Source organism: Saccopteryx leptura, chromosome 11 (assembly GCF_036850995.1).
Source record: "Saccopteryx leptura isolate mSacLep1 chromosome 11, mSacLep1_pri_phased_curated, whole genome shotgun sequence".
Classification (NCBI taxonomy): Eukaryota; Metazoa; Chordata; class Mammalia; order Chiroptera; family Emballonuridae; genus Saccopteryx; species Saccopteryx leptura.
In genome coordinates, this window is record NC_089513.1 from 68,610,044 (window position 1) to 68,636,124 (window position 26,081).

General features: G+C 59.3%; 1 protein-coding gene across 2 annotated transcripts in view; it reads left to right on the plus strand.

The window, feature by feature from the left end:
* Positions 1 to 25,844, plus strand: part of KCND3 (potassium voltage-gated channel subfamily D member 3) — a 186,718-nt gene extending 160,874 nt beyond the window's left edge. Inside the window, exons 3-8 of one of the 2 annotated variants that reach the window (XM_066353235.1) lie at positions 11,215 to 11,377; positions 18,708 to 18,809; positions 20,629 to 20,718; positions 22,139 to 22,195; positions 23,351 to 23,598; positions 25,452 to 25,844. In XM_066353235.1, the coding sequence (XP_066209332.1) occupies positions 11,215 to 11,377; positions 18,708 to 18,809; positions 20,629 to 20,718; positions 22,139 to 22,195; positions 23,351 to 23,598; positions 25,452 to 25,653 (862 nt within the window). In that variant the 3' untranslated portion in view covers positions 25,654 to 25,844. The remainder of the gene's footprint in view (positions 1 to 11,214; positions 11,378 to 18,707; positions 18,810 to 20,628; positions 20,719 to 22,138; positions 22,196 to 23,350; positions 23,599 to 25,451) is intronic. The other variant, XM_066353236.1, reaches the window with a different exon arrangement.
* The last annotated feature ends 237 nt before the right edge of the window (positions 25,845 to 26,081 follow it).

The following is a 26,081-nucleotide window of genomic DNA, read 5'->3' on the forward strand; positions in this document are numbered from 1 at the left end:
AGTTCAGTGTCTTGGGGACCCAGGATCTTAGTCCTGATGCGGGCTCCTGGAAACCCACCTTAGAACCAACTGCATTTGGTCCACCACCCAAAAGTCCCTCTGAACAGCCCGTCACGTGTCCCAAATGGCAGAAGTGCTGAAATTCTAACCCCATCTTCAAGACGATGATGCTAGATTTCTGAGGCCCTACTGTGTGCCTGGCACAATGCCAGGCCTGCTCTCCTGGGGCTCCCCGACTAGTGGGTAGAAAGACATTCATCAGACAGTGGTAAGTGCCACACCACAGGGTCTGTGAGGACACAGTCACCATCCCTGTAAGGAGATGTGACTCCTGGTTTTACAGCAGAAGGAGATCAGGTGCTAAGTCACTGGCCCGAAGTAGCGCAGGCAGAGAGAGAAGCAGGTTGACAATCCAAAGCCCAAGTCCTTTGCATTAGACGTGACTTTCATAGCCGCCCTGCCAGGTAGGTCTTCGCAGTGCCATTTCAGAAGGGTAAACTGAGGCCCAGGAAACTCATGTCTTAAGCGCCAGTCTGTCTGACACCAAGGACTATGGAGGGACTGCCTCAGAGGTAGAGCAGAGGCTAAAAGGCCACCGTGGAGAGGACTCCGTGCCCTGTCGGGCTGGGCTTGTCACCCGGGCAGCCCCTTCAAGACCCTGTCCGAGTGTGAGACTCTGAGACAACAGGGAGTCCCGTGCAGTTCAGGTAGGGCTTAGTGGAAAAGGGAGACCGTCTCTGGCCTGGGGAGGAGGTGGAGGGGAGGAGGAGGGAGGGGGTACCTGACAGGGAGCAGGGCCCGATCCGACCGGGAAGGGCAGTTGGTGCAGACTGGATCTGCCCACGGGGCAGCAGAGGGCAGAGTGCTATGGTGACAGCACTCGCCCCCTGGTCTGTAGCAGCCTGCTTGCTCTCTGCCCCCCACCCCCGGCCCCATCTCCCTTTGTAAGCTGGTGACAGGAGGGGTCACCTCCGTGTCTTCGGAGCCGAGTAAAGCACCTGCCAGGTACATGGGTTCGTGCCATATTTTATGAAGAAGAGCCTCGTTATCTGGTTCTCTCTTAGCCACCCCTGGGCCCTCACGTCCACCCTGTTCCTGCCAACCTTGCATAGGCTGGGTTGCTAGAATCAGTTAGGATAGTTCCGCGGTGATTAAAAGTCACTCTGAGGGCTGTCGGGGAAGACAGGACAGGTAGGTGTGACAGGACAGCAGCAGTGCAGGACAAAGGGCAGGTGGAGCCGGGGTGTGTGCCTCAGGAGCCGGGGGGAGGGCAGAGGGACAGACATCCTCGGGGGCTCCCCAGGGCAGAGCTGGGGCTCAAGGTGCAAGTTTCAGGTAAACTGACCATGTGCGTAGCCCTCCCCCCACCCAGGTTGTTTTATGCAGAATAACAGTAACAACTAAGGTCCCAGTTATAACTAGTTATACATAGTTAGAGAATTATAACAAGTTTTATATATAACTATAGCTCATTATATATATGTAGAACTAGGGTTTACACACATATAGTAACTATAAACTATATATAAACTATGGCATCATTTACATATAGTTTACATATAAAGCTAGTTGTAACTAAGCCCATCTCAGAGTTTATAAAAAGCTTTCACAGACGTGACTTTCATAGCCGCCCTGCCAGGTAGGTCTTCGCAGTGCCATTTTCAGAAGGGTAAACTGAGGCCCAGGAAGCGCCGGTCTGTCTGACACCAAGGACTGTGGAGGGACCTTCTCAGGGGTAGAGCAGAGGCTAAAAGGCCACCGTGGAGAGGACTCCGTGCCCTGTCGGGCTGGGCTTGTCACCCCGGCAGCCCCTTCGAGACCCTGTCCGAGTGTGAGACTCTGAGACAACAGGGAGTCCCGTGCAGTTCAGGTAGGGCTTAGAGGAAAAGGGAGACTGTCTCCCGGCCTGGGGAGGGGGAGGGAGGGGGTACTGGACGGCACAGGGTAGGGAGCAGGGGCCGATCCGACCGGGAAGGGCAGTTGGTGCAGACTGGATCTGCCCACGGGGCAGCGGAGCACAGAGTGCTATGGTGAGTGGGGACACCTGGTGGCCGTGGGCAGGACCAAGTAGCCAAGTCACTTAGCACCTCCATCTGTCTGGCGAGGGCGAACTCCTCTCTGCCCTCTCTTTGCCTCTTGCCCGCTCGTCTCTCACCGTGTCTGTGGCCCTCCCAGCTGGGCCTCGGGAGAACCGGAGGTGCCGGCAGGGTCCGGGCTGGACCTTCCAAAAAGCCTGCACCACCAGCAAACACTGTCCAGGAGGCCTTGTCTTGTGTGCACGTGTGTAAAGCCAGAAGTCACGGCCAGGGCAACCATCACAGCAGCCACCTGGCCCATGAAGGTTCGCATTGGATTCGGACAGTCGGTAAAGAAACAGCAGAGCCAAAAACTGATGGGCCATAGTCTTTAATCCTAGCTTGCACCCGGCAGGCAAGTAAAAATACACACTGGGCTCCAAAACCCAGTCACATTCAGTGCTCACAAAGCCACTGACTTATCCGAGTTTCCTAGAATCAAAGGTTTCTAGCTCACCAGACTTATTCACCTCTGTTCCCCATCTCTTTCCTTATCCTAATTACAAACTCTACACAAACTGGCATCTCACTCAGCACTCCACCATCTTGGCTGCTTCTCCTGGCCTCCTCCACGTGGCCTTTCTCCCGCTGCTGGCTCTACTCTCTCTGCTCTCTCATGCTAACCTCAGGAACCAAGAGCACAAACTCTCGTTCCGTCCCCATTTTATAGTGTAGAAATCCAAACTCTTAATCCAATATACAAAATAGGGAAGTCTCTAATACAAAGTCACTTCTCTGAGGTATGATTGGATTGTACCTCCCCACATCAAAAAAGGGTGGGAAAGGCTTAATCCCAAAACCAAGCCCCAGGCTACAACGATTCTCAACACACATTAATATCACCTGGGCGACGGCCTCCTCGTGGGCAGCGCTGTCTTTGACAAAGTGAGCATAATATATTTTATCTGCCCCAACAACGTGCCCACCCAGCTTCTGCGCCCTGACTTGCTGGCCTCTCCGCGGCTGTGACCTGAACGTCCATCCCCTTTGGGAGCTCCGCTGGACCGCCCCCGCTCACGCCCACCTCTGCTCTGTAGACCTTATGGGCCCTTCCCACTTTCTCCCGAGACCCAGCCCACCCTTCTGCAGTTCGAGCCCACGACAGCTCGAACCAACCAAAGGCTTGTCACGGCCCGTGCTCCGTTCCAGTGAGGCGGCCCGTCCTGTGTGAGAAGCGCTTGCTGGCCCGGGGCGGCAGAGGGCTGAGAACCAGCCCAGGAGAGGGGCTGTCCTGGTGGCCATATGGAGAAAGTGGCAGACAGGACAGGCCTGGGGACAAGGTCTCTGAGGGAGCACCGTCGTTCGACCAGACATATGTGCTGTTCCTCACGGCTTTCTTGTCAAATGGGGACAAGTCTCCCGGGGACCGAGACCGGGAAGGATGGACGCGAAGGCCCAGTTTCTAGAAGTGCATGCCTTTCCCGACTAGGGCCGTCTCCTCGGCTGAGCTGGGAGCAGCTGGGCCCTGCGGGGCCACGCCCGGACCTCTGGGCCAGAACGGACCCCACGCCTCCGGCAGAATCAGACAAGGAACCTGGCCGCCACTTATCTCTCGGCACCTGGAGGAGGAAGTCAAGGCAGCAGTTAATTGTACGAGGCGGGTGGTTTGTGCAGCTTAAGTTCAGATAAAAAGTTTAATTATCCTTAAGCCCTCATACAAATTAATTAGCCTTCTATATTAGGAGGGTAAGCTTCCCTGCTCTTGCCACAGCCCAGACATCACTGCGGATTGTCGAGGGTGCTGGGGGAGAGGTGGTCGGGAAGCTCGGAGTTCCCGAGTCCCGCCTGGCCGGGGACAGGCAGCTGCCTCCCCGTGGCCCTGGGGCAAAGCCTGGGCGTGAGCCTGATGTCTGGGGCGGTCACCGCAGCCCACCCATACCTGCGGTGTCACCTCCAGGAAGAGCTTTCTTGCCCCTTCCTTTCCCACGGGCACAGAGCCGGGAAAGGGTGGGAGAAGAGAGTCCTTATTTGCATGAGAGGAGTAAGACAAGAAGGAAATAAGGGTAGAGCTTCAAATTTGTTTCCAGGCCAGGGCGGTTTCTGTTTTTCCTTTCCTCACCCCTCGCTTTCCTCCAAGTTCCACAAAGAAAATAGGCCGTCGATGCATTAGGACTGTCCAGGGTGGGGGGCCCGGGGGAGTCACTGCCCATTGCGTAGTGACCATTATCATCGGCCGCTGGTTACTGCATGTCTGCAGTGTAGCAGGCCTGTCAGCCTTGCAACAGCGTCGCGAGGCAGGTGTCAGTCATTCACTCACATGCTGAACCCACATTTGTCAGAGCGCTTTGAGCAGGGGGGGTGGCATGCCTTTAAGAAGACGCTGCTTTGTAAATTAAAGGGGAATAAAAGTGAAAGCGAGAAGTCAGGTTAAGAGGCTTTGCCGAAGTCCAGTCTAGAAACAATGGTGGTCTAAGTCCAGGATTTATTCAATAAAGACTTATAAAGTTCTCATTCTGAGCCAGGAGTCACTGTTTTACAAATAGCAACTCGTTTAATCCCTCACAATAACCCTGTAAAGTGGGTACCATTATTTTATCAATCCCAGGAAACTGAGGACAAAGAAGTCGAGTAGTGTGTCCAAAGTCACCCAGCTAATGAAACGTGGCAGAGCCGGGGGCTTTGCTCCGGGAGTGTGACTCTCAGGGTCCACACCTTTAACTGGGGTGCTGTGCTTCTGCCGCGGAGGCGGGGGGGCAGGAGAAGGGGTGAGCTCCAGCCGACTCCGCAGAGCCCTCTCTGACCCCATCCTCTCCCCCGACCCTGGCGGAGCAGGATGGGGGGGGGGGGGGCCTGAGCAGGGCGATGGAAACAGCCCAGCCTGGGCTTTAACCCGGACAGTCTGTCCCTTCCTGCTGAATGATCTTGAACGGGTCGCTGTCCTCCCTGGACTGGGGCTCCTCATCCCTACAGAGGGCTCACCCTCCTCGAGGGGTCACTGAACGACCCCCTGATACACGTGAATTTCCTCAGCACAGGTCCTGTCCACGGTTCCCTCCATCCCTCCATTACTGCCCCTCTTCTTCAGGCCAAATGTCCCCATTCCTTCGCTTCCCTTTCCAGAGAGTGCGCCATGCCCACCTCCCTTCTCTGGACACAGGCCAGCTCATCAGTGTAGACTATATGGTGGCCAGGACCCCACGCAGCAGCCTAGAAGTGGTCTGCCCAAGGAGCCGAGGATGAACGCCCACTCCCTGTTTCTGGAAACTGTACCCTCACCCATCGAGCCTCAGGTGCCCGTGGGTTTTTTTCTCATCAGGTGCGCCAGCCGGCGGCCGTGTTGAAGTTCTACGGCTTTTAAGCCGGTCTGTCCCCTGACTGTACTAGTCATTGATTATGTGAATCAAAATGCTGGTGTTGTCATCTGTCTTTGTTAAAATTAATCTGGTTGGTTTCACCCTCAATTACCACCTGTTAAAGTCCTTTTGACTCCTCAAGACCTCAATTCATAGTGCATAGCTCTGTCCCTTAGAATGTGAAGAGCTTGCTTAAAAATAATCAGCAGTGGCCTTGCCTTCACCATCGTGTCATCATCATGGCATCCAAATGGAAGAAGGTTGAACAAAAATAATAATTTGTCGCTATGCAGTCAAAGGAAGGATGGAACAGCTAAGCCACAGGATGGGCAAAAGTGGAGCTGTCCCCAGGAAGAGTTAGGGCGGGAACTTGAACTCCATCAGTTCCCGTTCCCTCCCCCAGCTCTTTCTACGTGTCCGCCGGCTTCCTCTCTAAGCGAGAGCCTGGCTCTTCCCCAGGGCAGAAAGTATGGCCGCAAACAGCTCCTGACCTTTGTTTGTTGGCAGCTTCAACTTCTTTGAAAGAGATTGATCTGGTCTCAAAAAAATCCAGGAGAAGGGAAAAGGTTGCTTTAGCCAAGAAGGGAAATTCACAGCCAGGAGAATGGCTGGGATCAAGAGGCAAATAGTAACAATAGTGAAGATATGGAGAAACCAGAACCCTAATTTATTGCTGGTGTGATTGTAAAATGGTGCAAGCACTTTAGAAAACAGTCTGACGGTTCCTCTGATTGTTACAGAGTTACCATACAACTCCTAGAGAAATGAGAATGTGTGTCTGCACAAAAACTTGTACACATATATTTTTTTAATTTATTTGTATTTTTCTTAAGTGAGAAGCGGGGAGGCAGAGAGATAGACTCCCGCGTGTGCCGTGTGCCAGACCGGGATCCACTGGGCATGCCCACCAGGGGGCGATGCTCTGCCCATCTGGGGCATTGCTCCTTTGCAACCAGAACCATTCTAATGCCTGAGGTGAAGGCCATGGAGCCATCCACAATACCCAAGCCAACTTGCTTCAATGGAGCCTTGACTGTAGGAGGGGAAGAGAGAGACAGAGCGGGGAAGGGTGGAGAAGCAGATGGTCGCTTCTCCTGTGAGCCCTGGCCGGAAATCAAACCCAGGACATGCACATGCCGGGCCCATGTGTACACATATTTTAATAGCAGAATTTATTTATAATAGCCAAAAGGTGAAAATGACCCAAATGTCCATCAACTGATGAATGAATAAACACCAGAGGCCTGTCCACACAATGGGACAACATTCATCCTCGAAAAGAAATGAAGTCTGGTCCGTGATGCCACACGGACCAACCTTGAACCTGAGCACATTGCGCTAAGTGAGCAAAGCCAGACACACAAAGTCATACACTCTACTATTTCATTTCTAGAAATGTCTAGAAGAGTGAAATCCAGGGAGACAGAAAGTGGATTAGGGGTTGCCTAGGGCTGAGGGGGGTGGTGTAGAGAGATCACTGACTGCTAATGGGTGTGAGGTTTCTTCTTTGGGGTGACCAAAGTGTTCTAAAATTAGACTGTGGTGACGGTAGCACAACTCTGTAAACACACTAAACCACTGAATTGTACAATTCGAATGGCTGAACGTTAGCGCGTATAAATTATGTCTCAATAAAGCCGTTAAGAAATGAAGCCAGGAAAGGAACTCGCTGACCCAGCTTGAGTCAGGTGCCTTATTTGGAACTGACTGTGACCAGTGGGAGAAGGGGCAGCGGGGAAGTTCTGTGAGGACGTGGGGGCCCCTCTGACAGTGCTCGGGGCTGAGTCTGCCTCACAGCGGTGGGGGCGGGGCGCCGTCCTGCTCGGGGAGGCAATCAGCAGACCCCAGGCTGCGTACCCACCACACCGGCTATTGGTAGAGAACTTATATTTCCCCAGACATGCGCCTTCTGAATTACCTCGCAAGGATCTCCACCCTCTCAGTTAGGCAAATGATACCCATTTTATACTGGGAGAGGCTCAGGTTAAATAACTTTGCCAAAGTCACTCAACTACTAGTTAGCAAGTCACGTGGGGCCAAGACCCCACCCCGAACCTGACCCTGTCTCTTTGCGGAGTCCGGAGGCCACCCCGCCTCCCTCTGGCTTTGTGGAAGTGGTGGAGGAATTCTGGGACACACCACTGGACACCTGACTCCAGGTCCACCCTTTCTTCCATGGACTCGTTTACTCTTTCCCTGAGGGACGGACCCTTCTAACATGGAAATATGAACTTCCTTGGCTGGCAGGGGGCCCACGGTTGGTAATCTTAGAGAAGGGCCAGAAGGCTAAAGACGGCTGTCTGGACCCTACCAGCCACACTGCCGTCCCCACCACTTCCCCCGGCTCACGGCTCGCCAAGGACATAAAAAACTGGGCCAAGAACAGGTCTTGCAAAAACTCACAACGCAGTGGGTCCGTAGCAGTCCTCCGATCCACCAGCCAGTTAACCCTCTCCAAACCAGGAGCGAGGTGCGTTTGGCAAGATCCACACTTAGCGCACCAACACGGCTCGTTTTCCAATGCTCTCCAGCTCTCCGCGTAATAGTCTGCTCTCAGATGCGGCCAGCAGCAGTTTGATGGCGGCACTGATGGACGTCACACCTGTTGGTCTCTGGCTTCTTAGACCTGCCCTTCCCTTCCTTACAAATATCAACACAACCGTTTCCATCTTGGTTTTGTTCTCGGCGGCACCGAGACTGCTCCCTGGGCAGTGGTCCCACCACTGCATCCGCATTCTCTCCGTCTCTGGGGTGGGATCCAGGTGGGCCTGGGATTGGAGCCCACCGAGGACGGCTGGGCACATGCCTGCTCTCCCGTCCCCTCCCTCGAGCTCCGGGTCCTTTTTTTTTTTTTTTTTTTTTTTGTATTTTTTTCTGAAGCTGGAAACGGGGAGAGACAGTCAGACAGACTCCCGCATGCGCCCGACCGGGATCCACCCGGCATGCCCACCAGGGGCGATGCTCTGCCAACCTGGGGGCGATGCTCTGCCTCTCCGGGGCGTCGCTCTGCCGCGACCAGAGCCACTCTAGTGCCTGGGGCAGAGGCCAAGGAGCCATCCCCAGCGCCCGGGCCATCTTTGCTCCAATGGAGCCTTGGCTGCGGGAGGGGAAGAGAGAGACAGAGAGGAAGGAGGGGGGGGGGTGGAGAAGCAAATGGGCGCTTCTCCTATGTGCCCTGGCTGGGAATCGAACCCGGGTCCCCCGCACGCCAGGCCGACGCTCTACCGCTGAGCCAACCGGCCAGGGCCCGGATCCTTTTCACGCACATTTGTCCCAGCCTTTCCCAGAGGAAGCCCGTTCTCCTCTGTGGAGAAGGCACGGCGGGCCCAGAGGTCGCGCTGTTCTGTTTCTCTCTCTCCTCCGTTGTCAGCAGACTGTCCGCCCCGGGCCGGAGGCACCGCCGTCCCTGTGGGTGAGCCCAGCTTTCTGTTGTCCTTAGCACTTTTCCCACAGCCCCGATCGCTCTGAAGTGGAGCCTTCTGGACACTTGCTTTTTTTTTTTTTTTTTTTTTTTTAAGATTTTACTTATTAATTGTATAGATGGAGGAGGCAAGTAGGGAGTGAGAAGCACTAACTCATAGACGCTTCACTAGTTGTTCACTGCTTGCTACTTGCTTGTCATATGTGCCTTGACCGGGCAAGCCCAGGGATTTGAACCTGTGACCATGGCGTCCCAGGTCGATGCGCTATCCACTGCGCCATCAGGCCAGGCCCAGACGCTTTCTTACACATTCCTGCCATGCTTAGTCTTCATCTGCCTTTCCATCGCCTTCTGAAAATCCCAACTCACAGAAGGCACCGCCGTGGGGCAGCCCCCTTTTCTTCGTCACTGGGAGTATTTGAACTTGGGCCAGTCGGCTGTCTGTTTAGAGCTTCCCAGCAACAGAGAGCATGGTTACCAGAATGCCTAGGTAGAAGGAATAGCATCTATGGTCTATAGAGCTGCATATGTCACAATAGGCTTGTGACCGAGGCTACTCTTGCCGTCTTCCTGTTATATAGACAAGGAAACTGAGGTCTAAAGGTACTGTCCCCCAGAGTTTCGCAGTTAATTTTATGTTGGGGCTGGGTGGGCCTTGAACCCAGGTTGTCTGACTCTGGAAGCCAAGTCCTCGACCACCTCACTGGCGCCCGCTCCTGAGCATGGCGGCCGAGAAGGCACACCTAGCATCAAGTTCCCAGAAGGAGCCGCCGCAGGTCTTAACGTCAGTGGCACGGCCGAGACACCTTGGACCAGGACAAAGGGCCTGACGCTGAGGGAGAAGGGAGACAGTTTTTAAGACAGGAGCCAACTTCAGAGGTTGTGAGGGGCTTAAACCAGACCATTCATTCACTCCCCGAATACACGCCGACCACCAACCGCCAACCACCAACCACCGACCACGGCTTACCGTCCCCCCAAAGCCTTCAGCTGCTCAGGAGGTGTTGTGGGCTCTGCTTCTGAATTGGCTCACCCCGTCCCCTTCCTCCTCCTCTTGGGGACCCAGGACACTGCCCTGCCCTCGGGACAAGTGACTTTGAGCCTCACAATTTCAGCAGCGATTCCTGGTCATCCTCAGCCTGTGTTCTGCTCCGATGCCCAGAGGCACAGAGGGGGGAGAGCTGGTGTTTCTGCCTTTGGCCAAAGGAGTTGGCACCTGCTCTTTGCTTAATAAGACCTTTAAATTATCTCAGTAAAGAAGAGGCTAAACACTTCACCCTGTGGAGAGTATTTTATTGATTGAAGGAGCCAGACTCCAGCCCGCCTGCCCAGGGCTGAGGGGGACCCAGGCCAAGCCCGTCCCAGGGCAGCTGACAGAGTGTATCTTGGAGCTGGGGCTTCGGCACCGTCCCAAAGTGGTGTCCTGGCTCGCGGGACTGCGTGTCAGAGCGCTGGTCCCCCCTCGCTCAGTGTTTATGGGAAAGAGACAACAGCCAGAGCAGTGGGTTTTAATCCCAGCGCACCCGAAGAAGGGCAGTATCCTCCCTGCCTCTGAGCCTCAGTGGCTGCGTCTGTACAATGGGGACAAGGACGCCATGTTCACAGGGTTCATGGGGCTTCTGTGAGGTCAGTGTATAAGAGTGCTTTGTAAACTATAAATCTCTACGTTAGCAGGTGGGTTTCGTGTATGTTATTTTATCGTCATAAATGAGATCGTGTTTTCTGTTTAGAGCTCACCCATGACTTTTCACTGCACTTGGGATGAAATCTACACCCCTCCTCATGGCCCATGGACTCTGCGTCGTCTGTGCCAGCCCCTCACCCCCCCCCCCCCGCCTGCCACCGCCACCGCCACCCCCTTTTGTATAACTCAGTCCTCGCTCCAGCCCTGCTGGCTCTTTGACCTAGTCTAGAACAGGCGAAGCTCCGTCCACCTCAGGACCTCCGTACTGTCTGTTCCCTCTGCCTGGCACACCCTTCCCCAGGGGTGCTGCATGGCTAGATGCTTTACTTTCAGATCTCAGTTTGTGTTCTCTCCTGAGAGAGGCTTTTCCTGACCACACTTCCCTACCTGGCATGGCACCTGTGTCTGTTCCCTTCGGAGAGGTAACCATGAGTCACGATGTTTTTACAAATTCATTTACCTGTGGGTGGTCTTCCCCTTATAGGATGGTGGCTCCATGAACATAAGGTTCATGCCTGTTTTGTTCATTCCCTATATACATCAGGTCTTGTCACAGTACCTAAACAGGCACTCGAAACAGTTGTTGGATGGACGGATGGATGGACGGATGGATGGATGGATGGATGGATGGATGGATGGATGGATGGATGGATGGATGGATGGACGGGTGATTGTCAGGAGAGTCTGACTTGTTTCTCAAATGGCCCCTCTTCCTTACACCTGTTTCTCTCTCTCCCTCAGATACGGAGACATGGTGCCCAAGACGATCGCCGGGAAGATCTTTGGGTCCATCTGCTCCCTGAGCGGCGTCCTGGTCATCGCCCTGCCAGTCCCTGTGATCGTTTCCAACTTCAGCCGGATTTACCACCAGAACCAGAGAGCTGATAAACGCAGGGCACAGAAGGTAAGCCCGGGAGCCAGGGCGGGGAGGGGGCTGCTGGACCAGAGAGGGCCCTGGCCCTTGACCTGGGCACCTGGCACAGTCCAGTCACCGGGCCTGGAGCCCCCGGGCGAGCCCGGCACCTGGCACAGTCCGGTCACCGGGCCTGGAGCCCCCGGGCGGGCCCGGCACCTGGCACAGCCCGGTCACCGGGCCTGGAGCCCCCGGGCGGGCCCGGCACCTGGCACAGCCCGGTCACCGGGCCTGGAGCCGCCGGGCGGGCCCGGCACCTGGCACAGCCCGGTCACCGGTCCTGGAGCCGCCGGGCGGGCCCGGCACCTGGCACAGCCCGGTCACCGGGCCTGGAGCCCCCGGGCGGGCCCGGCACCTGGCACAGCCCGGTCACCGGGCCTGGAGCCCCCGGGCGGGCCCGGCACCTGGCACAGCCCGGTCACCGGGCCTGGAGCCCCCGGCGAGCCCGGCCCAGACGGGAGGGTGGCCCCCTGCCCGCCCGCGCCCACGCTCCAGCCCTGCCGGCCAGCCGCAGCCTGCACGGGCCCTCGGCTCTCCGAGAGCAGTCCTCTCCCTTCCGGATATTCTGTGCCCTTTCCTTGGCTCCCCTCCCGTGACCTCGGCCGCCACGACTCGGCAGTGCCCTGGCCGCCTCCCTCGTCCAGCCAGGAGCTTCCCGGGGGGACACCACCGCTTTTCAGTACCCTACAATAGCCTATAGAAGCCACTGGGACAAAAATAAACCTGCTGAAAAGGAAAAGGAGCCCTCTGAAAGGAGGACACTCTGAAGCCATTGAGTTCAGGGGCAGACGGCACAGCGGTCCCCGCAGGCGTCTCAGGACCAAGGCACAGACCTGCCATCGAGGGTCAGCAGCATGACCAGGGGGCCCGGGCAAGGGCGGCGGTGACCAGTGCACCCTGCCGGTGAAGGCAAGGCCGGGAGCGCCCCCATCCGCCCACAGGGCGGGGAGAAATGGCAGGAGGCTCGGGTGCAGGGCCGAAGCCACCTCTTCCGACCGCCCCCCCCCTTCCCTCAGCCCTCAGCCCTCACTCAGCCCTCACTCAGCCCCCACTCAGCCCTCACTCAGCCCTCACTCAGCCCTCACTCAGCCCCCAGCCCTCACTCAGCCCTCAGCCCTCACTCAGCCCTCACTCAGCCCTCAGCCCTCACTCAGCCCTCACTCAGCCCTCAGCCCTCACTCAGCCCTCACTCAGCCCTCACTCAGCCCTCACTCAGCCCCCAGCCCTCACTCAGCCCTCACTCAGCCCCCAGCCCTCAGCCCTCACTCAGCCCTCAGCCCTCATTCAGCCCTCACTCAGCCCCCAGCCCTCAGCCCTCACTCAGCCCTCACTCAGCCCTCAGCCCTCACTCAGCCCTCACTCAGCCCCCAGCCCTCAGCCCTCACTCAGCCCTCACTCAGCCCCCAGCCCTCACTCAGCCCTCACTCAGCCCCCAGCCCTCAGCCCTCACTCAGCCCTCAGCCCTCACTCAGCCCTCACTCAGCCCCCAGCCCTCAGCCCTCACTCAGCCCTCACTCAGCCCTCAGCCCTCACTCAGCCCTCACTCAGCCCTCAGCCCTCACTCAGCCCTCAGCCCTCACTCAGCCCTCAGCCCTCACTCAGCCCTCAGCCCTCACTCAGCCCCCAGCCCTCAGCCCTCACTCAGCCCTCAGCCCTCACTCAGCCCTCACTCAGCCCTCAGCCCTCACTCAGCCCTCAGCCCTCACTCAGCCCCCAGCCCTCAGCCCTCACTCAGCCCTCAGCCCTCACTCAGCCCTCACTCAGCCCTCAGCCCTCACTCAGCCCTCAGCCCTCAGCCCTCAGCCCCCCCTCAGCCCTCAGCCCTCAGCCCCCCCCTCAGCCCCCCCTCAGCCCTCAGCCCTCAGCCCCCCCCTCAGCCCCCAGCCCTCAGCCCTCACTCAGCCCTCACTCAGCCCTCACTCAGCCCTCACTCAGCCCTCAGCCCTCAGCCCTCAGCCCCCCCTCAGCCCTCAGCCCTCAGCCCCCCCCTCAGCCCCCCCTCAGCCCTCAGCCCTCAGCCCCCCCCTCAGCCCCCAGCCCTCAGCCCTCAGCCCCCGGCCCGGCCTTCGCCTGCAGTGAGGGCCCCCGAGGGTTCCCGGATCCTGACTTTTAGGAGGAGAGGGGAGGACCAGGACTGAGGGTCCATTTTATGCCTTCAGGGCATCTTGCCCTCCAGGGGGTACTTCCGGGGACAGTGGACACGGGGGACCTCATTGAAAGGGTCAGTTATGGTGGCCGGAGGTTTTGTGTCCTTTATTCTTTCTTTCGTTTATTCACTCCACAAACACTTCCTGAGCACCTACTGTGTGGCAGGCCCTACGCGCTGCAGCTGGGCTGCTTCCTCCCCCCGCGGCCCCTGCTGCTGGCCGTCCATCCGTCCGTCCGTCCACGCACAGGGTAGCCGCCCAGTGGCAGGGTCCCTGACGTAGCGGAGGATCGCAGACTTCCAGAACAATCTGTGAGCGCTGGCTGAAATGAAGCCGCAGCGTCCACGGCAGCTAGCTCTGGGACGCATGCCACTTCACACGCAGCAATACTTAATAATAGACTGTACGTTAAGCAATTATAGAGAAACCCCAGCATGTCCCCTGTTGGGTGACCTCGTAGCCCCCTCTGTGCCCTGTTGTCTCCCCCTCCCTCTGTGCTGACATATGTATATATTTGGGCTTATCTCGGCCCGGGTCGGGGCTGGCCAGCTGCCCGAGCTGCTCTGAGCTGCCCCCTCCGTCTCCCAGTGCCCATTTCCTACCCCTCTCCCAAGGTCAGGGCTCCCCCGCCCCCTCCCCTGCCAGCCACCCCAGAAATAGAAGTCTTATCTCTTCCCTGTTCCTGTCAGCGGGCCAGCACAGCCAGGCTCTGAATTCATTATGCCGTCCTGAGCAAGGGGCAGGGAACACTGGGTCGACTTCCAGCCCAGGACTCCGACCCGCCAGGACTAGGGCTGGCACAGGGATCTAGCCAAGCAGGTGAGGTTCAGAGGAATCCTCAGCTCACACAGGAAGGAGCCCAGGCTGTGCCCACGACAGCGCCACCCCCACCCAGGCTGGGCTCTGGGCACCCACACCACCCCTACTGCTTCCTAGAGTGCCTCACCCGTGCACAGAACGGCACGGTGGCCATTTCCCTGCGAGACTTTACAGAGGGCATCATCCTGTGTGACTAAAATCCAGAAGGAATCCGCTTTGGCACATCCCTCCCTCTGCCACACAGCTGAAGGGGGGACTCCCTCCCTCTGCCCACCCCTGTCACCCTCCTGCTCCCCTTCCAGGCTCCCTTTGAAGTCAGAATGAATACGGACAGGACAGTGTTTTCACTCTGCCCGGACCTGTCTCCTCCAGGACGCTCAGCTGTGCCTTCCCCTGCCCTCCCTGAGAGCGGGGAAGGGGCGCAAGAATCCTGCCTGCTTCTAGAATCTGTCACCGTGAGGCGAGGAAGGGGGGCCTAGGGGCTGAGTGGGGTGTGGAGAGATGGGCGAGGAGGCCAGGGAAGCTGGTGACAGTTCTCAGTCCAGACCGCGTGTTCAGGAGCTACACAGCCGTGACGCCAAGTAGACTCAAGCCCACGTGCCTCGAGTGTCAAGGCTGAGGAAGTCAGCAACCTCCCCTTCCCCGCTGGCTCACTTGGGATAGTAACCGAAATCTTTCTGTGACTGTTGGCTTCAGAGGCTGCTCTCTGAGCCACGTGACCTAAAGATCAGCTGAGGTGAGGGGGTGAGCAGTGGACAGATGGGGCATTTGGAGTGGGGATTTGGTCTCCATCTCTACGTCTGGTGCCTGCCCATCCTTTTGTTTGTTTTTGAAAGATTTCGTTTATTTATTTAGAGAGAAAGAAAGGCAGGGGGTAGAGCAGAAACCATCAACTCAAAGTTGTTGCTTCTCGTATGTGCCTTGACCAGGCAAGCCCGGGGTTTCGAACCGACGACCTCAGCATTCCAGGTAGATGCTTTATCCACTGCGCCACCACAGGCCAGGCTCATCCTTTTATTTTAATGAAAATGTTCATTGAGATCATCATAGATTCACACACAATTGTAAGATGATCACAACCAGGGTTTGGGCATTCCTCTTCAGATTTCCCCAGTTTTAGTTGGTGTGTGTGTGTGTGTGTGTGAAGTTTTCTACACTTATCACCTCTTATAGGTTCATGCTCTCACCACCACAGTCAAGTTACTTAACAGTCTCATCCCGCCCCCTTTTATAACCACACCCTCCTGTCCTACGCCAGCCCATCCCGAACTTCACAGCCCTGTGTCCTCCGCGTATAAAATGCTTTCCTTTCAAACACGCGGTGTGAATGGACTCGTGTGGCGGGGCCACCCTCGGAGGCTGACTCCATTCCGTGTCACTCCTTCTCCTGGCTGAGCGGTGTCCCGGGGGCGGGGGTGGCTGTGGCACAGGGTGTTTACCCGTTCGCCCGTTGAGGGACACCTGGGGTGACTCCACTCTGGGGTTCTCGTGAATAAAGCTGCTGTGAACATTCACGCACAGGCTCCCACGTGAACACAAGTTTTCATTTCTCTGGGATTCATGCCCGATCGTGTGACTGCCCCTGTTTTCCATTGGCTTTTCCATTTCTTCCTCATTTTTCTCCCTCTGCCTCCCCCCCAGGGCAAGTGGTGCCAACACTTAGAGCCACAGGGCACCCGCAGCCAGACAGCTAGGAAGGGCTCGATCGGGAGGGTTTTCCGGGCACTGGCAGCTACCTGAGCGGAGACCAGTCCCGGAACTGTCCCAGGGTGGCGGCGTCCTCCATCCGGGCCTCTCCTCCAACCCTGGCTTCTCCGCACCTGCTGAAAATGCAACTTCCCGGGCTTGGTGCATCAGGCTTAGAAACTTGCCCGACGGGAGCTGAAATTCAGGGGAGGAGGTAGGGGTGTTATGGAAGCGGTGGCGTTTGGCCTGGAAGTCGGCTGACCTGAGCTGAATGAGGTCTTGCTCGTTCACCACCTCACCCCGGATCAGTCACTTGCCCTTACGTCCTCCCTGTCTTATCTTTAAAAGAGCCTAGACAGTCTCAAATTCTCTAGGAACTCTCATGTTGTACGTACGGCCACGGATGAGAGGGAAGCTGGCCGGCCGGCACAGAGACCGAGCCCCCTGCAGCGGCCTTATTGCCGTGGATTTCTGCCCCACTGTGCGCATCTTCCTTCCCGAGCCGTCGCAAGCCCTGCTCAGTGCAAGCTCTGTTCTGTTCGTGCCGAAGATAAAAGTGCGAACGAGCCCCAGACTCTGGCCATCGGGAGCTCAAAACCAAGCCCGAGAGCCTCACCAGATTTCATACGCTGGGTTTGGTTCCGTAAACACGTCGCGAACCTCTCTACCCTGCGTGGGAAATGATTAAACGATACCGTGCATTTGATATGACAGTCTGCTGCTGTAACAGGGCCCAGGGTAAGATAAGATTAAAAGAAGTGCCACAAAGGGGAACAGGAGACTCCTTCATCTCTGGGCAGCGAGGAAGACAAACCCCAGACATGAGAAAGGCCGGGCGCTAAGTGGTGCAGTCAGGTTATATAAGGCTGTAATGAGCTTGACACGATCGGGTTTCCATATGCAGCGCTCAACACCCAGTTGCCATCCAAAGCAATAACAGCCACCTCCCCTATGATGAGGGACTTGTTTAAACATAGACCGCTAGCTGAGAGGCGGGCTGGAGCAGGACCCCCGGGGCGGAGACTTGCCCTGGACTTGACGGAATGTGCTTTGCTCAGAGGATAAGGCTTACTCTCCACCCTGCCCTCCTCCCCACTAGGAGAGTGTTCTTTCTCAGAAACTGCAGGCAGATCTTCCAAGTTCAAACCCGGGCCTCCCCCGGGATTTACCAGGGAAGGGAGTTGAACTGTCCCTGCAGGGACATGTTGGTCACAGGGCAGCTTGCCAGGAAACAAGAGGTAGAAATTGTCCTTTGTGCCTCTGCTGACAGCCAGCCTGAGTCAGACTCCCTGGCTCCCTCTTAGTGGATGAACCAGCCCAGCTGGACGCTTGAAGGGGACACGTTCCCTTGTTGAGGAGAGGGAGACGAAGAAATGGCAACAGCCACAACCTTCCAAGGACTCCTCCCCTGTTCGGAGGCCATGCTGAAGTGACACGTGCTCTTTCCCAGAGGGAGGAGGAGGCACGCTCTGCCCCAGGAAGGGTCTGAGTCCCCGTGGGCTCTGCTCCCAGTGGTAAGCGCCTGGGCGGGGTCTGCAGGGACGCAGGCCTCCAGCCGCCTGTGTTTACTCAAACCAGCAGGAACCTGTCTCCTGGTCCCTTCTCCCTCTCTCCCAAACGCTCTCTCCTCTTTGGCCTCAGTCTGTGGTTGGTTCAGCTGCTGACACAATGACACTGATTGTGACCATTAGGAAGAAGAGCAGCCAGCAGGTGCGGTGTGTCCAGACCCACCCACTTCCTCTGCAAATAAGAGGGTTGGGGGTGGGGGTGTCGCATTGACAGCTTCCCAGGTGGGAGCTGGGACATTTTCACTTGTGCTAGCTGAAGCCAAAGTGCCATGTGGTAACGTGTCCCGGCCTGCCTTCCATCACACACACGTGCTTGCACACTCGCCCCCACGGATATGCACGTGTGTGTGTGTGTGTGTGTGTGTGTGTGTGTGTGTGTGTGTGTATTTTAGCACGTCCGTGCACACATACACTCCCAAAGACAGATGTGCGATTGCAGATTCATTTATGTAGTAAAACACCGCTGGGCACTGGGGACACAGCAGTGAACAAGCACTCCTGCCCTCACCAAGCTGCCGTTCTGGAGGGAGAGAGTCACTCAGTGCACAGAGCGTGCGCCGCCTTCGTTAACGAGCGCTGGGGAAGCGAGCGGAGGAGTTAGGAAGTGTTGAGGGGCCACACGCACATGTCTTTGCTTTTCTCATGATTAACCAATACCTGGGCACCTGCCGTATGCAAGGAAGTGCACTGGACACTTGCGGAGGACGGCAGGAGGGCTGGGACGTGCTCCTGAGGGACATCCCCAGCCCAGTTAGGGATGAGAGGCGGCCAACAGGACAGACTCCACCGACTCCACAAAGGTCAGGAGACTGCTGGAGGGAGGAGGACTTGGACGAGTGCCGTTTCTCCTGCCGGGATAGTTCCCGGCTGGAGAGGTGAGAGTGAACCCCTAGGACTGAGCTATACAAAGAGGGGACACAGCTCCTCAGACCGAGCCCCAGGTCCGTGGTCAGAGCCGTGAGGCTGGGGAAAAGCAGCCTCCTTCCTCCCTTGCATCTGCAATCATGGAACCTCAGCCTCATGAGGAAAGCCCGCGGGCCCTGGGTGTGCCAGGCTCGCGACCCTTAGACCTCACTCTTTGGTTATCTCTGCCAATCACAGAAGGCCCGCCTTGCCAGGATCCGTGTGGCCAAAACAGGCAGCTCCAACGCCTACCTGCACAGCAAGCGCAACGGGCTCCTCAACGAGGCACTGGAGCTGATGGTGGGTGCCTAGGGGACCTGGGCAGGGGGGACAGAACTGATGGTGGGTTTCTAGTGGGGCTGGTGGTGGGTGCCTAGGGGACCTGGGCAGGGGGGACAGAACTGATGGTGGGTTTCTAGTGGGGCTGATGGTGGGTGCCTAGGGGACCTGGGCAGGGGGGACAGAACTGATGGTGGGTTTCTAGTGGGGCTGGTGGTGGGTGCCTAGGGGACCTGGGCAGGGGGGACAGAACTGATGGTGGGTTTCTAGTGGAGTTGGTGGTAGGTGAGGGCACCTGAGCTGGGGGGGGCTGGTGGTAGGTGAGGGGCTCTGTGCTGGAGGGGTGGAGCTTTTAGGTGCAGAAAAGGGGAGCTGGGCTGGGGGGATGGGGCTGGTGCTGGGCGCTAGGGGGGCTGGGCTGGGGGCATGGGGCTGGTGCTGGGTGCTAGGGGGGCTGGGCTGGGGGCATGGGGCTGGTGCTGGGCACTAGGGGAGCTGGGCTGTGTGGGATGGTGCTGGTGCTGGGCGCTAGGGGGGCTGGGCTGTGTGGGATGGTGCTGGTGCTGGGCGCTAGGGGGGCTGGGCTGGGGGGTGGGGCTGGTGCTGGGCGCTAGGGGAGCTGGGCTGGGGGCATGGGGCTGGTGCTGGGGGATGGGGCTGGTGCTGGGCGCTAGGGGGGCTGGGCTGGGGGGATGGGGCTGGTGCTGGGCGCTAGGGGGGCTGGGCTGGGGGCATGGGGCTGGTGCTGGGCACTAGGGGAGCTGGGCTGGGGGCATGGGGCTGGTGCTGGGCGCTAGGGGGGCTGGGCTGGGGGCATGGGGCTGGTGCTGGGCGCTAGGGGGGCTGGGCTGGGGGCTAGGGGGGCTAGGCTGGGGGATGGGGCTGGTGCTGGGCGCTAGGGGGGCTGGGCTGGGGGCATGGGGCTGGTGCTGGGCGCTAGGGGGGCTGGGCTGGGGGCTAGGGGGGCTAGGCTGGGGGATGGGGCTGGTGCTGGGCGCTAGGGGGGCTGGTGCTGGGCGCTAGGAGAGCTGGGCTGGGGGCATGGGGCTGGTGCTGGGCGCTAGGGGAGCTGGGCTGGGGGCATGGGGCTGGTGCTGGGCGCTAGGGGAGCTGGGCTGGGGGCATGGGGCTGGGGCTGGGCGCTAGGGGGGCTGGGCTGGGGGCATGGGGCTGGTGCTGGGCGCTAGGGGAGCTGGGCTGGGGGATGGGGCTGGTGCTGGCGCTAGGGGGGCTGGGCTGGGGGCATGGGGCTGGTGCTGGGCGCTAGGGGAGCTGGGCTGGGGGATGGGGCTGGTGCTGGGCGCTAGGGGGGCTGGGCTGGGGGATGGGGCTGGTGCTGGGCGCTAGGGGGGCTGGGCTGGGGGCATGGGGCTGGTGCTGGGCGCTAGGGGGGCTAGGCTGGGGGCATGGGGCTGGTGCTGGGCGCTAGGGGAGCTGGGCTGGGGGCATGGGGCTGGTGCTGGGCGCTAGGGGAGCTGGGCTGTGTGGGAGCGGTGGAGATAATGGTGGTGCTAGGGGAGCTGGGCTGGGGTGGGGGGGGTGATGGAAGAGATGGTGGGCTCTTTTCTCTTCTGGGCGCACCAGCACTGCCTGGCCTGTGCCCCAGTGTAACTTCCCCAGGGAGCAGCCAGTTCTCTCCCCTCTCCCATGGGACTGCCCCTGTTCCTCATACCATCCTTAGACGAAGGACCGAGGACCCTCAGCTCACAGGCTGGCATGTTGAGCCCCTAATATTTGGCTCACACAGACCTCTCGTGTCCTAACTTCCGTGGAGAAATGAAGCGGGCGGCGGGCGGAAGGGCTACCCGCTCTCACCCGGCCTCCTCTCCTGTCTCCCCAGGGCACCCCGGAGGAGGAGCACATGGGCAAGGCCACCTCCCTCATCGAGAGCCAGCACCACCACCTGCTGCACTGCCTGGAGAAAACCACTGTGAGTCCCAGCCACCGCGGCCCGCCTCCCCGCCCTGCCCTTCTGTGAGGGTCAGGACTCCACTCCCGTCCTCATGGTGGCCCAGCCTCAGCAGTCCACGTCTGTCCTCCTCAGGTCCAAAAGTAGAGCTGAGGCCTCGGTCCACCTCAGGAAGACCCAGGGAGTGGGCAAAGCCCGCCAAGCGGGGCCAGCTCTGCCCTGCACGCAGCACAGAGGCCGTCACCGCAGCCTCGCCACGCCCCCGGCCCCTGGCCACGGCCCAGTTCTTGGTTTCTGAGAGCCAAGGGCTCTGCCTGTCGGTTCCCCAGTTCTGATGGGCATCCCTCTTCAAACCCAGGGCTGAACTGATGCTAGATTGCTACGGGACAGTAGCAACAAGCCTTGTCCTGTCCCCGGGGCTAGGTTGGTGCACTCCGTGTGTCCCCTGTGCCCCCGCCATTCCTCTTGATCAGTGAGTGAAGGAGACAGTGCAGAGACTTCCCTCCGCTGGGACTTCACTGTTACCTCCTCCTCTTAGTCACCTGCCCTTCCAGGGAGTTGAGACTCTGAAAGGCTGGTGGTTAAGACAGAGCCATGGCTTAGGGCGTCCTGGTCAGAATGTGGAATGATGTCTGTGCTTCACCAACAGACTGACAGGAAGGGCAGCGTGCCGGCCCTGGACCCTTGGCAAAAAGTGCCAGGAACAGTAGAGAGACGTCAGCATGGACCAGGGACCAAGTGAAATCCTTTCCTGGTCCTTTCTAGCACCTCCCACCCCAAAGAGCCTGCAGTCGGGGCTCAACACACTTTGGAAGAACTCTCTAGTTCCGAATATCCCATACGCTGGCCTCCCCAGTGCGGGTGATGGACCTTAGGTGACTCTTGCTATGAGTCAAACGTGGCGGCCCCGTGAGGACTCCCAAAGTGGCGAGGTCCTCTGCAAACCCCGGTCCCCAGACGTACGACGTGTTTTAGTGTCGAGAACCGTATCTGCGTATCCGGAATTTCTCCGGAAGACTCAGAGCTTGCCAAAGGGATGGGACCGGCCCCGACTGCCCTTTCCAAACTGCATGTGCGGGGCGGAATGGGCGGGGACATCTGGGTTTGAAGGGCTGGAATGCTGGCGTTGGAGAAGTGGGGTCCGGCACTGCGGCTGGAATGCTGGCGCTGAGGGGCGGAATGCGGAGTCTGAGGGAGAGAATGTCGGACTGTGGGGATGGGGTACTGGGTTACGGAGGTGGAATGCTGTAGGGGAGGAATGTCGGGGGGGGGGGAAGGAATGAACGCGGGGTTTGAGCGGGGTCACATGGGGGCCGGGCTGGAATGCTGGGACGAGGAGGGGGAATGCGGGATTGAGAGACTGGATGTCGACCCTGAGCTTGGGAATGCCGGAATGTCCAATCAATGGTGTTTTTATCTTCTGTCGCATGTTGTCCCGTAGGGGTTGTCCTATCTTGTGGATGATCCCCTGTTGTCTGTACGAACGTCCACCATCAAGGTATAACTTTTTAAAAATTCGGTTGCTGTTTCTCTGACTGTCCCGAGTCTGTGGACCCTCCTCTCTTGCCCGGTCTGTTCTCTGCATGCGCTGCTGGTCCTGGGGCTGCTCCTCTCTCCGCTGTCACCCCCGGCTGCCGGCTCAGGCTCCCGGTCTCCCGGGAGCCCCCGGTGCCTTTCCGACTCCTCTGTAACCCTCCCTCCCGGGGGCGTGGCGGGGGCGGAGGAGCATGGCACCGGTGTTGGTGTCCTCCGAGTGTCCAGGGCCACGTCTGGGCCGCCTCCCAGTCCACGGGGACTCCTGGTACGGGCAGCAGGCTGGCCTCACGCTGCCTCTCTTCAGACTTCCTCTGCACTCCGGCAGCCCAGGCCAGACCATCAGCTCCATGGGTTTTTAGTCTCCTTGGGCAGACACATTGTTTCTCTCTCGGGTTCAGTGCCACCCCATCCCGATGGCCTCCAGCCAGGAGGCTGTTAGCATTCCCGTCCATGCTTACCCTTGACCTAGGGAACCCTGTGCCTCCAGGTATCCACACCCCATAATCAGGTGAAAAAATAAATAAACCATAACTTTGACAGCGTGACCCCTTGGCCTTTGAGAGCAAATCTCTCCCAACTCTGCGAACAATCCAGCACCTTTCAAAGCGTCTCACACTTACCAAGATTCATCAGGTTCCCCCCCATTCGATCCAGAAGAGACAACCTAGCACCCCTACTACCCAGCACCCCTACTACCCAGCACCCCTACTACCCAGCACCCCTACTACCCACCACAGTGACTCCTGACACCCCGAACCTGCGCCCAGCCTGCGGGGGAGGTCAGTCGCTGCTCCCCGCTCTGACGGGGCCGCTAGCCCCTCCTCGTCCTCTGTGTCCCTTCAGCCACGCTGGAGATGGAGCGCATGTCACACCGTGATTGCCGAATATAGAGTCCGTCCCCTTCCCCCCGGCAGCCAGGGCTGCCCGGAGAACTCTTTCCTTCTCCGCCGGATGCCTGTGGGCCTTCGGCCCTCCCGACAGCCTGTCTGTGCTCCTGGCGGCTGGGAGCCCTTCTCCCCAGACCCGGGACCAGAGACAGGCCACCAGCCCAGGTCCGGGGGCTCCTCCCCTCCCTCCCCCCCGCCTTTTCCTACATCTCCCCCTCTGCTCCCCACAGAACCACGAGTTCATAGACGAGCAGATGTTCGAGCAGAACTGCATGGAGAGCTCAATGCAGAACTACCCGTCGACGAGAAGCCCCTCGCTGTCCAGCCACCCGGGCCTCACCACCACCTGCTGCTCCCGCCGGAGCAAGAAGACCACGCACCTGCCCAACTCCAACCTGCCGGCCACGCGCCTGCGCAGCATGCAGGAGCTCAGCACGATCCACATCCAGGGCAGCGAGCAGCCCTCCCTCACCACCAGGTGGGTGCCCCCGGCCCCCTCCCTCAGCACCAGGTGGGTGCCCCCGGCCCCCTCCCTCAGCACCAGGTGGGTGCCCCCGGCCCCCTCCCTCAGCACCAGGTGGGTGCCCCCGGCCCCCTCCCTCACCACCAGGTGGGTGCCCCCGGCCCCCTCCCTCAGCACCAGGTGGGTGCCCCCGGCCCCCTCCCTCAGCACCAGGTGGGTGCCCCCGGCCCCCTCCCTCAGCACCAGGTGGGTGCCCCCGGCCCCCTCCCTCACCACCAGGTGGGTGCCCCCGGCCCCCTCCCTCAGCACCAGGTGGGTGCCCCCGGCCCCCTCCCTCAGCACCAGGTGGGTGCCCCCGGCCCCCTCCCTCAGCACCAGGTGGGTGCCCCCGGCCCCCTCCCTCACCACCAGGTGGGTGCCCCCGGCCCCCTCCCTCACCACCAGGTGGGTGCCCCCGGCCGGCACGGGTGCGGGCGGCCCGTCCACGGCCTTGAGCCAGCTCCACGCTGGAAGAACCCTGAGAGTCCTCCAACCCTCCGTCCCCTTAATCTAATTCCTGGGCCCCTCCCTTTCCTCCCCTGACTTCTTTCTCATCCTTACAAGTTAACCCAGAGCCCCTTCATACAATTTGGGGGATACTAGAACCTAAATTATGATTAGATACCAAAAAAAAACAACTCCTCCCAAAACCCACAAGTGACGCATCCCAGTGCCATGTTCGCAGCTGTGGGAGGCATGGCTCAGCCAGGCTGACGGGGAAGCACAGACCAGCTCTCCGCCTTTCTCTGCTTAGATGAAGGCAGCTCCCACCACCTCCGGGAAGTAACAGAGAGTTCAGGGAAAGCAGAAGTCAAATGCCACAAATGCTAGGTAAACCACCCGCGGAGGAAAAAACGTATCCTCTGACTCCCAGAGGCCATGTCCATGAGGCGGCGATTGTTGGTAGCTTAGGACTAACAGTGAGAGCGGAGAATTACAGGCGGAATACCAGGAGCAGACGGAGGGACACCGGAACCTTGCCCTCGCCACCGTGCCCTAAGACGCAGGGGCCCAGGAAGCTCTGGGACACTAGCAGAGGGCACCGTCCTCAACTCCCCCAGGGGCCCAGGAAGCTCTGGGACACTAGCAGAGGGCACCGTCCTCAACTCCCCCAGGGGCCCAGGAAGCTCTGGGACACTAGCAGAGGGCGCCGTCCTCAACTCCCCCAGGGGCCCAGGAAGCTCTGGGACACTAGCAGAGGGCACCGTCCTCAACTCCCCCAGGGGCCCAGGAAGCTCTGGGACACTAGCAGAGGGCACCGTCCTCAACTCCCCCAGGGGCCCAGGAAGCTCTGGGACACTAGCAGAGGGCACCGTCCTCAACTCCCGCAGAGGCCCAGGAAGCTCTGGGACACTAGCAGAGGGCACCGTCCTCAACTCCCCCAGGGGCCCAGGAAGCTCTGGGACACTAGCAGAGGGCACCGTCCTCAACTCCCCCAGGGGCCCAGGAAGCTCTGGGACACTAGCAGAGGGCGCCGTCCTCAACTCCCCCAGGGGCCCAGGAAGCTCTGGGACACTAGCAGAGGGCACCGTCCTCAACTCCCCCAGAGGCCCAGGAAGCTCTGGGACACTAGCAGAGGGCACCGTCCTCAACTCCCCCAGGGGCCCAGGAAGCTCTGGGACACTAGCAGAGGGCGCCGTCCTCAACTCCCCCAGGGGCCCAGGAAGCTCTGGGACACTAGCAGAGGGCACCGTCCTCAACTCCCGCAGAGGCCCAGGAAGCTCTGGGACACTAGCAGAGGGCGCCGTCCTCAACTCCCCCAGGGGCCCAGGAAGCTCTGGGACACTAGCAGAGGGCGCCGTCCTCAACTCCCCCTTTCTCTATCCCAGTCGCTCCAGCCTTAACTTGAAAGCAGACGACGGACTGAGACCGAACTGCAAAGCCTCCCAGATCACCACAGCCATCATCAGCATCCCCACGCCGCCCGCGCTCACCCCCGAGGGGGAGAGCCGGCCGCCCCCCGCCAGCCCGGGCCCCAACACGAACATTCCTTCCATAGCCAGCAACGTTGTCAAGGTCTCGGCCTTGTAAGACCACTGGACAGAGGGCCGGTGCGGGTCCTGGAAGCGCAGCGGGCTGGCATGTGGCCCCCCTCCCCACTCGTCTGCCCGCCCCGTTGCGTCCCTAGCACTGAAACGTGTGCCTGGAAGGAGCGAGAGGCAGCAGAGGGGCCCCTGCGTCCCCGCCTGGCTGGCGTGAACACAGCCCCGTGAGCCCGCCTCTCCCTGGGCCCCGGAAGGGAGGGTGGGTGGGGCAGGGGCGGGGCGCGGGCTGCTGATGCCAGGACAGGGCCTGGAGGGGGCCTCAGACCACACCATTGTTTCTGGAGCCCCCCGGTGGGGAAGAGACGAGACCCAGAGCAGCACAGAGGCCGCGCATCACATGCGGAGCAGGGAGGAAATGTAACACTGTGTATTAAGCACCTTTTCAAGGCTCTTAATGGATAATATTTATTCATG